The following is a 12836-nucleotide window of genomic DNA, read 5'->3' on the forward strand; positions in this document are numbered from 1 at the left end:
AGAGTGTGTGTGCATACCGGCATGATACAGCAGAGATCATTAGAATATGTTTCAGTGTGTGTGGTTTCTAATAAACATTCCACTCTGTTCAGTTGGGTGTGTTTGAATCTGTGTGTTATGAGCTGAACAACATGGGAAGTGTTTACTCCTCATTCATATAAAATGCCAGTGGTTTGGACTGTGGAGCGCCTACTGTTTATGTTCAGCTGCAGTCGTAGTCTACAGGCAGCTGCTTGATGCTGTATGTCATCACACACGTCCTGCCTGGGATGGCTCGCCTGATGGGTTTACACAATTCACCCCCACCTCACTAGGAAGGCATTTATTTGAAAACACTCTGACAAGAGAATTTACATTACAGAGATTTTCTCTCCAAAAACCTGATTTGTTCTTATTTGATTCTGTGCCCAGTGTCAAGTTTTTCATATTTGCCTGTTAAATGTGTTTCACTGTAAAACTTCATTTTTTGAATTATTAAAAGATGCAGATAGCTTTCCTTGACAACTGAAAAGTTTATATGTAGCGTGACAGTCCAGCATGAGCACAACACAAGGCAGTAGTCATGTACACTAAGTGCCTATGTCCTGTCCTCTGCTGAAATGCACATACTTTGTATGAATGTTTTTCCCTGTAAATTTGGTCAGCGAAGTTTCTTATGAACATTTTCTGTGATACTTATTCTCATAAACAGATTATTCTGCATCCTTAATCAGATGGAATTCATTATGTGCGTTCCTTTTCTTTTTTATATGAATCATGTAACTGTTTATTTCTTTTACAGGAAGCTGCACTGCACAAGAAACTACATCCACATCCATCTGTTCGTGTCATTCATATTGAAAGCTGTGGCTGTTTTCATAAAGGACGTGGTTCTGTATGATGTTGGGGAGAGTGACAATTGCCAGCCAACTGTGAGTATGCTGTTTCTCTCCCTGGGCTGCCGAATGATTTTCTTCCCTATATAATAAAAAAATCTTACATCTCAGATCAGGTTCACTTGTCCATTTGATATTTGAGCAGCAGTCCGGCTGTTACTTTCCATTCTTAGCTGAAGCAAACTGCATCTATTTAATTACTCACTCAGGCTTTTCTGACTTTAATGCTTTGTCTTGAAGTTTACTTAACATGCGTGGGTTCAAGTGCTTCTGGGCGTAGTTGTGTTTGCTAAGTGGCTTCCACTCCTGAGACAACGTTTCTCCATTTATCTCTCTAGCAGGATGTTGTATGAGTTCCTGTTTGCTGAACATTAAACATGAACAACAGACAGCTTTGCCAATAAATCACATTCAGAGTTTTGATAACTAATTTTAATGACTTCATCTCAACAGCATGATCATAATGAGAATTTCATAAGTGCTCATGTAAGATAAGGAGTTAGATAAGCTCCTGGATTTGGTAGTTCCATATATGGTTATTTTATTTTTAATCATTGGCATCAGTACTGTGTTTTTTCAGATGTTGATGTAGCTGAATCCACTGTTTTATTACCAAAGAGGATTAGATCAGCATACTGCAAATCACCTGCTTTACTATCTCTAAGTGGTACAGTATCTCTAAGTACCATGAGTGCCTCAGGGCACACAAACTGTCATGTTCCAAACACAGCTGCTAATTATCTGACCAGTTTCTAAATTCCACAGTTTAGGAAAAAAATGTTTGTGGAAAACTACAAGCAAAAGCAACAGGGAGAGGATCAGTGTACACAGTGTTAGATAGTGGTGACTACAGCTAAAACAGCTGTTGATATTTTGAATATGAAAAAAAAAATTGAAATGACTCAAGCACACATTCTGTGTGTAGGTAAATATCCAAGGGAACTGTAGGTTTTGGGCTTTTTTTGTTTGTTTGTTTGTTTTTACATACATGCTAATAAATGTATTGTTGTTATCTTTGTTATCATCAGTTTCAACTTTATTGTGATTTATAGTATTTATAATAGAATAGGATGAGTAAACCATAGAAGACATTTACAATTCTCAATAAAAATGATGAAAGAAGCCCTCAGTTAAAGATTGTTTTGAGATACGGAAGCTAGGTTCTTGCCTGGAAGTTACATCAGGAATTCTGACTCATTAAAGTGCTTTAGTAAGACTAGAAGATTGATACTATTTTCATATATGTCTGTTAAGTCTTCTGGCTAGCTTAGCATAGCATAATACACAGCAAGACAGAAAATGAGCATATTTTCCTTAGTGTTTAACTATTTCTGGGTCTAAAGAAAGATGCTGTTGAGTTGCATTATGGGAACTATTTTTGGAACTACTTAGGGGCTAAAAGTCAGGATCTCTCAGCCTTTTACTTTGATTTTAAAGATTCTATTGTTCTGACTCTAACTGCATAGAAGTGCAATACAAATACTCTCTTTAAATTGATGCTATATGTAACTTTTAAAAAAGAAATACTACAATTAAAAGTTTAATTCAGAAGAAAAATGCACCCTTACTTCATTGTACAAAGAGGTTTTACATCTACATCATTATTGGTCTTCTATGACCAGTAGGTTATGGGAGCTAATGTTAGCTATCTTTAGCTAATGTTAGCTAAATTAAGATAAAGACTTACAATATATAGTGTTATGAGAAATTTTCTTACTTTGAGGCTTCACCCCAGTACTATTATACCACATTGTATAATTTACTCTTGACCCCATGATTTTAACTTGAGGTTCAGTGGTCATTGTTCAGGAAAACGTACGTAGTCTTGCTTTAAGTTACTGTTGCAGAGCAGGCATTGTTGTTGTTCAGTGTGTGTGTGTTTCAGTTGCTCATCATGAATCTGTGATGTTGCTCCTGCTGAGCCAACAGCAGCAGTATATTTCCATGGTACTGCGAGGAGCTGGAGCTATAACTAATAACATGAATCTTAAATACACTTTGATTGCAGACTCGATTAGTCTTGCATTCCATTAGTGTAACTGGCACAACAATAAGGTAAAGCATGTAGAATATTCCTTCGTTATACTATCTTCATATTAACTGTGATAATGACGGACTCCTCACTGCTGCTTCTAATGACTGACTTGCCAAGTTTAACAGAGTTGTTTTATATAACCGTGTTGTCATCGGTGTGTGAATGTGTGAATGGTGTATGATCTCCTGTAAAGTGCTTTGGCCAGTGCAACACACTGTGAAAAATGTGCTATATAAATACAGTCCATTTACCATCAATATTAATATTAGGGTAATTCACCAAAACCATTCTCCATGTAGCCTTGACCACGGGAAACAAAATTTGTCTTCATTATTTCACTTGTAATAAAATTGCATTTATTTGCATTCACTGCCATTGAAATAAGTAACATTCTTGTTTGTTTTGTAGGTGGGTTGTAAGGCAGTGGTGGTCTTCTTCCAGTATGGGGTCATGGCAAGTTACTTCTGGCTGCTGGTGGAAGGCCTCTATCTGCAGATGCTGTTAGCTGTCTCGTTTTTCTCAGAGAAGAGGTATTTCTGGTGGTACATCCTAATCGGTTGGGGTAGGTCCTGGCTCCTATGCCAAATTCAATTTGGTTCCAATTTTATTTGTACAGCGCCAAATCATCTCAAATGGTGACGGAGAGAGCAGATTTGTCTGAAGTGGCAGCCAGAAATCATGACTCATCAGCCAATCTGAATGTTTGTTTTGTCTGTTTGGTCTTTACTGCAACAGTCATGAACATATGTAAATACATTTAAAAGTGATGTTTTATACATGCAGTAGCTTCAGAAAAATGCGGTGCTTCCCATCTACATATGAATTTGTCTTGCTGCCAGTTTTAGATTAACAGCAACAGGCAGCTGCTACTCTGCTCTTGTTGTTGTAATTCAGTGTAAGGGAGGCTTCTGGTGCTTTTGAAAGGAGAACAGCTAAATTAACAAACTCATGCATCTATGGTAGGCATAATGTGAATAAGAGATTTGTCATTGCAGCTTTGACATTTTAGTAAATTTAATGGATAGATGTTTTCCATTTGATATCAAGGATGTTCTTTTGAGCTTTTATCAAATATATTTATATACAGTATATTCAGTATACAGTATATATATTATATACAGTATATACAAAACAATTGGCTGAATTTCTGGTGTTCTTTTTCCATTACTTTAATAAAATAAAGGAAATGGAAACAGGCATGTGATTTTCCTGCAGTTGTCCAGGATGAGTCATTTCTGAGCATGTAGTGTATGATTCCTATTAAAAATGATAAACATATCAAAAACACAATATTACTTTAGCTATAAAATCTTCCAGAAGATTAGCAGTGTTCACACACTCAGACCTCACTGTCATATTTGGTCATGTTGAATCACTCACACTTGTTGAATGTTTGTTTGAACATTAGTTCTCTCTTTGACTTGGAGATTATTTTTAATGTTGAAATAACTTACAACAAATCTCTTTATGTTTCTTGTTTACAGGGGCTCCAACCATCTTTATCTCAGCATGGGTGATTACCAAAGCTTGTTTAAATGATCCTGGGTGAGTTCATCATTTGTCCTTGTTTTAATCTTGTTAATTAAAGTAAAGTTCTCATCATTACCAGCTCCAATTTAGATTGGTATCCAGGCTTAGCTCCTAGCAGGAAGACATGATTGCAAATGCACAATTACACAATGAAATCATATCAAGGTTAGTGTGATGATTAATAGCAGGTTACAGTGGAGGTTTGTGGAAAACTGTTTATCTGCAGCATGAAAGAAATTACCTCAGACAAGAGCAGAACAATTTATGGCTATACTACCCTACAAAGTCAAAATGCAGTTGTTAAGATGAGACTTTCTGAAAGGTTTTATCATATAGAAATTATTACAGGATATATGTTGGTAGTCTGGGGGCTCTAGGCCCTACAGTACCAGGCAGCTAAAGCAAGAGAGCTATGTTTAGGTGCTAATGAGATAGCTAGTTACAGCTATCCTTAGCTAAATGTGCATTCTTGTACTACCTGGTTTCTTTAACTCTCCTATGTAAGTTTTATAACAAAACATTTTAAAGCTTTTGCTTACATTTGCATTTATCTGCTGGTTTTTGTCTTAAAAATCAGAACAGACTGCAAAGTATTGTTAAAGCCTGCAGGAAGATTGGAGGTATAGACCTGACTGACCCCTGTGAACTGTATAGGACTAGGACTTTATGAAAAGCCCAGTCATTTGTGGCTTATTTCAGCCGACCATCTGGTTGTACATATAGATACCAACATGCAGGACACAAAGCTGTTACTACATACCAGTGGTTCTAGCTACATACTAATGGTATATTTTTTTATGTTAGTTTTTTGTTGTTTATTGCGATTGTGGTGTGATTGCTACTGGCTGTAAAGCAATTTGCCCCTCTGGGAAATTAAGGTTGTCTGAATCTGAGCCAGTAAATGAAGGCATTACAGCTCAAATGCTACTGAGTTTTCTATAGTAGCTTCAAAATTTATTTTTAATTTAAGAGAATTTTCTGTAATTTACTCCTTTGTTTTTTCTGACAGATGCTGGGAGACAATTGATGACAACCCATGGTGGATCATCAAAACACCTATTTTAGTCACCATACTTGTGAGTCACGGTGCCTCTCTATCAGCTGCATGTTTTAAACAGCTCTGCATAATGCAGTCACATTAACCGGTTTGTTAATCTCTTGGCAGGTGAACTTCTTCCTCTTCATCTGCATAATCTGGATTTTGCGACAGAAGATTAATTGCCCCGACATCGGAAGAAAAGAATCCAATCAGTACTTGTAGGTTTTCAGTGCAAAAACATCAACAGCTCTATCACAGCATCCAGCCATTTCTTATCAAGTGAGGTGGAAAAAATTATTTTACTGCCATTATGCTGTTGATAGTGAGCAATAACAGCTCTTGCATAGTGTCAAGTAATGTAAAGCTAAGTACTGTAAAGCTATGAGGATTTTAACAAGAGTGAACACAAGTCTTCTTGTCATTTTTTCATATTAATGCTTTTTTAGGAGACTGGCTAAATCCACGCTGCTGTTGATACCTCTCTTTGGAATAAACTATATCATTTTTGCCTTCATCCCTGATCACATCCACCCCCAAGTCAGGATGGTGTTTGATCTTGTTCTGGGGTCATTTCAGGTAACGTCACACAACCACATACGAGGAGGCAGCTGCTCAGCAACATTACAGCTTCCAAATGTCAGACAGACGTAGTACCTCCCAATAAATTAAGCACATAGATGTACCTAATTCTTTTGTTATTACTTAGGCTAAACTGGAAACAAAAGCATGAAACCAGATAGAAAACAAAAGTGAAAGACCTTTGATTCCATTTTATAACATGAAAACAGCCTGGTAGCATGAAGACAGTTGGTGATTAAGCAAGCGAATGGTTTGTTTATCTTGCATGTTAATTTTGCATGCTTGAATACTGAGGTTGCCGATTGACTGAGCATTAAACTGAACATAAACACTGAGAGCCAAGTGCAATGATGGAAACCTAGCAATGGAAAGTATTCCTTATTTATAACAGTTTTAGCTCAGAATGATATCTCCTGGGAAACTTTCCCAGAGATTTAAATGATGAATCCCCTGTCTGAGCCTGCAGTTGGTCGTAATTTTACCATCATTATTCATACACAGATATTTTGAGTGTTTCCCCAGCTGTTCTATCACACTTGTATTTTTTTTTTCAACAATCGTTCTTATTGGGTGTTCCTGTTTTATCTACTTCTCTCTTCAACAGGGTTTTGTAGTCGCAGTTTTGTACTGTTTTCTGAACGGAGAGGTAAGCTAACTCAGATGAAAAAACTGCTCTTTAAGATGTTTTCTGTCCTTTTATGTTGCTAAATCTTATTTCACCTCCGCTTCTTGTGTGTCATACCCTCTTACCGCCCCCCTCTTCATTGTGTTTGTCTACCTCCCCTTCTCTCTTGCAGGTACAGTCGGAGATTAAGCGTAAGTGGCGCAGGTGGATGCTGCAGAGGTTCCTGGGTGCTGACACTAAGTACCAGCAGCCCTCTATAGGCAGCAACGGCATCAACTTCAGCACCCAGATCACCATGTTGACCAAATGCAGCCCCACAACACACCGGGTGTCTGTGTGTCAGGAGCACCTCTCTGCCATTTGAAACCCAAGTTAACTGCCCCTCTCTTTTTATCATTATACACTGAATGTGTGACTCACATGCACTGTTGCAGTGCAGTTGTTATTGGTTACTGAGTGTAATGGATTAAAAACTGTCCTTACATGAAGAATTAATAATAAAATAAAAATTAAAAACACTTAAATGGAACATTTCCATTTTCACAATAGTGGAGATAGCCAGAGATGAGCTGGGTCCTGTTTATTAAAAGGGTGTGTCACACAAGAGGACTCCTAGCACATGCCATGTTGCTTAGAGACACAGTGGTAACAACATTAAAGCAGTCTCATAGGAGGAACCTATAGCATAACAGTGTTAGACATCCCTCTCCTGTCTGTGACAGTTTTATAAGGCACATGCACATTGCTGAGTTAGTGCCAGATAACAATCCAAAAGGAGAGACTAAAGCTCTTAAGAAACATATCTCAGATTACAAAGAGTTTAGTTTTGTCTAAGTGCACAGTCACTTAACAGATATTCAGTTTTACTGTTTCTGCAACTAATGGACCAGATGTGTTCCATTATTAGTCCACAGTACAGAACATTGTGAATATTATTTCAGTAGTAGTTTCTGTTCTGTTCTGTTCTGTTATATTAACAGTTTATTGCATTGGTTAGTCCACCTCTTTCGTCCAGACCTAAATATCTCAACAACTGTTTTATGGATTGCCACTGTACAAACAGTCATATAATTCAGTAGGCTTTGCCTCTAACACCACAGTGAGGTTCACATGTGTATGTAATATGTTTTCCTTCATTCATACGTAGAGGCAGCGGCAGTGTTGCATTTCATGTGGGAGTCATGTTGGCGCTCAGTGTTCACTTTACATCTCTCTCTTGTCTTTGGTGTGTAAAAAGTATATCTTAACTGTAAGTACTTCAGACTTCATGGCATTGCTGTTGTACTTCATTTAATGTGAAACTGTAAATATGGTTACAGAATTGGTTTAGGATGTGTTTTATGGTGACAACTTATAGTGCTCAGGTGTTGACTGGAATTTGATGTTTACACTTAAAACTGTACAGTATGTTCTTCCCTCATGCTATTTGCATAATGCCAGTAATGTCAATGTGAACTGCCCTTGAGCGAGAGTCGTCACTGAAAACAGCAGATTCAACCATTATCTTTATTTTTGTGTAAATAAAGCAACCAGGTATAAAGAAATATATGAAATGATATTTTAAAAAACAGATGTATAAATCATTATTTTAGCTTGTTGTTAAATAAATTTGGGGAGATATTCTAACTCTGGTCCTTCTCCTTCAGCCCTTCTTTAATTTTACATGTATCTGGCTCCCCCTGCTGTAAAACAACACAAAGCAATTTGATGCAGCTTCATAACAGTTTTTCATCTTCAGACACTAAAGCCAGTTATTACCCTGAAATATTCTGTATCTAAGTTAATTTTGGACCAGTGTCCACAGTGAGCACACTCATTTACTTCATAACTAATGTTACATAATGGCAGCAAAAGTTCAACTCAGTTATAACTTGGTGAGACGCAGAGTGTTGAGACGCACTGGAAGAACAGTGGATCCCTCCGCGTAGCTAATTTCTCGCACCATACCCATCCAGCACTTCTCTGACTCGTCATATCTGTGGGAAAGACAAACATGTTTGTTTGGTGCCATAAAGCATCATAAGATAAAATACAGTAATAACAAATATAACTTCAAAAGATTTAACATTAACTTTTAGCTTTTTATAATTTTGTCGGTGCTCAGTTATTAATAGTACTGAAAAATAATGGAAAAATATAGAAGGTTGAATTTTGATATTATGGGTTATTTTTGTTTCCATTTTAGAACATCCAAATTTACTTTGTGTGTTGAGTATGTTTATGTATAGAAATAGACTGTTTTCATGGCAGAGACTTGGACTTGTCAAAGCAGGAAATACACAGTCCCAGCACAAAACAACAGTATACTGCAGCCATTACTGTAAGAAGTTAAGAGCCTGGTTTTATTTTAGATAGATAGATAGATAGATAGATAGATAGATAGATAGATAGATAGATAGCACATACCATGGAGGAATAAGATTTGCAAATGGAGATAATACATTACATTGTAGTAACCACAGGTTTATAAAATGTGTCTTTAGAGGAATTAGAATTTTTAATAAACACAAGATGTCTGCTTACTATTACACTTTGATGTTACTGATCAAATCTTTGTATGCTGTTTAGAAATGGCAAATAGGGGCACTTGTATTAGTGTTACCCAGACAGTTCTCACCTCCAGATGTCAGTCATCTCTGTGGGGACAGGATCCTCACTGGTTTCATTAGGCATCATGGTAAAGCCCCCCACAGCGTACAGGAAGCCTCCCATCGAGATCAGGTTGAGGGAACTGCGCTCCTGAGGGAACTCTGTGAACTCAGACCACCTGATAATACAATAGGACAATAACCACACACACACACACACACACACACACACACAGGGAAGTGATGATGGTGTTAAATAAGCTGCTATATTACTGTGTGATACCCACAGCAATACAAGTGCTATTTTATGACCTAATGATCTGTTTACACTCAACAAGTCATTTTATTACTATGGACATACAGTATGCTTCACTTTATAACAATAAGAAGTGGATCATATTTTAAAAAACTGTTGTCTCACTTGTTGGTGGCAATGTCATAGACCTCCACTGAGCTGGTGAGGCCTGAGTCCGTGACCCCTGTAACCACGAAGATCTGGTCTTTATGGACTGTGACACCAAACAGGGAGCGAGCTGTCTTCAAAGGAGCCAGGTCCTTCCATGCAAACTTAGTGGGGTTGTAGACACAGACTCTTCTTATGCATTTCCTTCATAAAAACATTAGATGGAGCTTGTTAAAGGAGCATTTCACTGATACATGGAGCTCTATGAGCAGCAGTGCTGAGTGAACAGTTGTATAACATTCGCTGTGGAAGTTTGAATACATAACCCTGTTACAAACTGGAGGTTTGACAGAATAGGGATTTACTGGCCTCTGCCTTGATTTTGAGGATAGTGTTTTTTAATCTGTCTCATGTTAGGCGCTTAATGTATTAAATTGCTAGAGTACACCTTTTATTGATTTAGTTCTAAAATATCACATTCTGGAATGTCCAGAGTAAAACCTGCTGTCACAAAATGACTAGCAGCGCAAATTTAGAACTTGCTATGAAACCTTGCCATGTCAGCTATCGCTGTCATACATTGTATCTACATGTTGAATGAAGTGTGTGTGTGTGTGTGTGAGCCCTGCGATAGGCTGGCCCCTGCCTGTGACCCTCTTCAGGATAAGTCACAGTGGAAAAATACAATCCTGGTGTGTAATCAATCATGAAATGTGAGATTATAGTTCAAATGATAGACAATCAGGAGGGGCACGTACTTGCTCTCAGACTTTCCTCCAATGACGTAGACAAGACCATTGTGTGACACAGTTCCATGGGCATATACCTGATAAGGCAGAGGGTCTGACTCTCCCCATTTGAATGATCTGGGTACAAAGAAGTACAGTACATGAGCTGACTCTACTGATGATGGTCATTTGTGCAACAATCATTCTGATAAAACATGAATTAAAGCAGCCATGTTGCTGCCCGGAGAAAACCACGTAACTTCAAAATTTCAAATAAACTGAGGCATTAGGTATTCCTGGGTTCAAACCGTACTTCAAATTTTTAAGCTAAATACATCGATCTGTTCAAAACCCAAAACATGGTGACAAATCTAAAACCAAGGCTGTTTTCATGAAAAGAATTTGAATTTGGTATTCAAAGGGCATCCACAAAACTCTCCTCATGTGACATTTTATATCTGTTGCTATTACTGTACATACATATATGGGATGCCTTTAATGTGACTATGGGGGTGATAGTTTTATACTGCACTAAATGGGCATTGCTGACTATCTGAATGTACTAAGAGGATGAAGCTTGGTCAGTTACCCTTATGATATATTTCCAAAAAAGTTGTAATAGCTGAAAGTGTTTTCAAATAGATGATGTCAGATGATGACTACAGTTTGGACCAAGCAATAAATTTAATTTGGTGTCTGATTATACTTACTGTCTGTCATAGATCATCACTGAGTCCAGGACATGATCACCATCCTTCAGTTCCTTTCCTCCCACAATAAAGATGGAGTTGTCAGCTTCCGTCAGCCCAAACAAACAGCGAGGGTTTGGTTGTGAAGGCATTCCTAACCATTCTGAACTCACTGGGTCAAACTGGGGAAGAAGAGAATGATGTATGAGGAGTGAAATGCACAACAGATCTGCTTTACAAAGATACATATTTTAGGACTTTGTTGAGTTTTTCAGGACTTTCACAAACAAATGATAAATTATGATATTATATACTAACTTGTAGGAAGTATGAGCTGAATGGTTCGTCTTTGTCCTCCTCATTGTAAAGGAGTCCTCCGACAACAAACACTTGATTTTGCTTGGTCACCAGGCTGCAGTGGTTCTTGGGGATTTCTGTGGACTCTGACACCATAAAGCATTCATTTTCTACAGGGTTGTAGGCCACAGTCCCTCTGTCACTGACCATAAGTATCACTTCCATGTCAAACATCCCAAAGCGAGGATTGTTGTTGAGTATACCAGGCAGGTACCCTTTCTCCTCCTCCTCATCTTCCTCCTCTTCACTCGCTCCATTCTTCATTGCCTTATCACTGCTGGGTTTCGTGGGCTTTGGGAGATGCCCTCTGTGAGCATCCTTGACAAGAGCCAGCTCCTTCTTGACTTCCTGGCTGAACTGGATGTACTGATGGTTCTCAACTTTTTCTTTGAAGTAATCCAGAGGTATGAGCCTGAAACGGACACAGTGTAACAGCTCTGGCAGATCCTTATGCCTGTTTGGCTCATCATATTTGACCCAGTCCATCAAGGTTTCAAACACCAGCTCCTCCCGCTCGACATTGAGGGCATCTGAGGTGAGTATCATGGCCAGCTCACTTGGGCCCAACTGCAGGAAGTCCTCGTCCCTGACAACAACCTTGAAGTGTTCACAGATGAACTCTCTAGCGCTCAGAGTGAGCCTGGGACATTCCAGCAGCAGCCCCAGCTTTAAGATGGCAAAGCAGTTTCCCAGCACCAGCTTCTTTTGGAGGTAGGACACACATACAGAGAAGATGGAAGGTATCTGGTACATGTTTGCAGCCATAAAGATATCCTGGACGTTCTGTTCTGTCAGATTAATGTCAGAGGTGTATAAGTAGTGCAGAATCATCCCCATAACACCAGGCTTCACATCTTTCAGGACAATCTCACGTTTCTTGCTCTCTTCCAGGTCAGACAGGAACATGGCCTTGAAGAAGGGGCTGCTGGCTGCCAAAACCAAACGATGGCAAGGGAGCTTCTTGTCCTGGATTTTGAGGACACAGTCTACAAACTTGTCATTCTGCAAGAGGTCGCACAGTCCATCCTGAAGCAGGGTCTGTTGGTACATCCGAGGCTGCACCAAGGAGTCTATAATAAGGTCAGCCATTTTGTTTTGTCCCCTGATTCTGGTTGGGTTTTATGGGCACCCTACTTACTCCCCACAACAGAGAACGACTGTCACTCTTCACAGGGCTGTAGAGATTGCTGTGGACAATCCCTGCGGGTTCGCTGACTGGTGGCTGCAGCTGTCTGTGACTATCAGACATTCTGTTAGTCGCAAGTATTTATAGACAGTACCCTCACAAAGCTGAGAAACCCATTTTGGTGGACAGGAAACAGGACCTAGCCTCTCCTGCACCACACAGACCCCCACAAACAGCTGAATGACTAAGCACAGGGGTCACA

General features: G+C 38.8%; 2 protein-coding genes across 2 annotated transcripts in view; one reads left to right on the forward strand and one right to left on the reverse strand.

Moving 5' to 3' along the window:
• LOC109962618 (vasoactive intestinal polypeptide receptor-like) overlaps window positions 1–8293 on the forward strand; it is a 19194-nt gene extending 10901 nt beyond the window's left edge. The window contains exons 6-13 of the mRNA XM_020604491.1: window positions 782–911; window positions 3319–3472; window positions 4395–4455; window positions 5450–5516; window positions 5606–5697; window positions 5926–6055; window positions 6663–6704; window positions 6856–8293. Of these exons, the coding sequence (XP_020460147.1) occupies window positions 782–911; window positions 3319–3472; window positions 4395–4455; window positions 5450–5516; window positions 5606–5697; window positions 5926–6055; window positions 6663–6704; window positions 6856–7047 (868 nt within the window). The 3' untranslated portion in view covers window positions 7048–8293. The remainder of the gene's footprint in view (window positions 1–781; window positions 912–3318; window positions 3473–4394; window positions 4456–5449; window positions 5517–5605; window positions 5698–5925; window positions 6056–6662; window positions 6705–6855) is intronic.
• A 254-nt stretch (window positions 8294–8547) lies between these two features.
• Window positions 8548–12537, reverse strand: klhl40a (kelch-like family member 40a). The gene is made up of 6 exons (XM_020604475.1): window positions 11410–12537; window positions 11113–11273; window positions 10433–10540; window positions 9693–9878; window positions 9301–9450; window positions 8548–8659 (listed from the first exon to the last, which is right to left on the reverse strand). The coding sequence occupies exons 1-6, from the start codon at window positions 12535–12537 to the stop codon at window positions 8548–8550; spliced, it is 1845 nt and encodes a 614-aa protein (XP_020460131.1).
• Window positions 12538–12836: the final 299 nt, after the last annotated feature.

The sequence above is a fragment of the Monopterus albus genome, unplaced genomic scaffold (assembly GCF_001952655.1).
Source record: "Monopterus albus unplaced genomic scaffold, M_albus_1.0 scaffold66.1, whole genome shotgun sequence".
Classification (NCBI taxonomy): Eukaryota; Metazoa; Chordata; class Actinopteri; order Synbranchiformes; family Synbranchidae; genus Monopterus; species Monopterus albus.

What these genes read in the sequence shown, in the direction of transcription:
- klhl40a (XM_020604475.1), bottom strand. Translation starts at nt 12,537, where the DNA reads ATGGCTGACCTTATTATAGACTCCTTGGTGCAGCCTCGGATGTACCAA. An exon ending in GGAGGAAAGTCTGAGAGCAA is followed by an intron (nt 9,879 to 10,432) that starts GTACGTGCCCCT and finishes GTTTTTATGAAG; the next exon opens with GAAATGCATAAGAAGAGTCT. An exon ending in GAGATGACTGACATCTGGAG is followed by an intron (nt 8,660 to 9,300) that starts GTGAGAACTGTC and finishes TCTTTCCCACAG; the next exon opens with ATATGACGAGTCAGAGAAGT.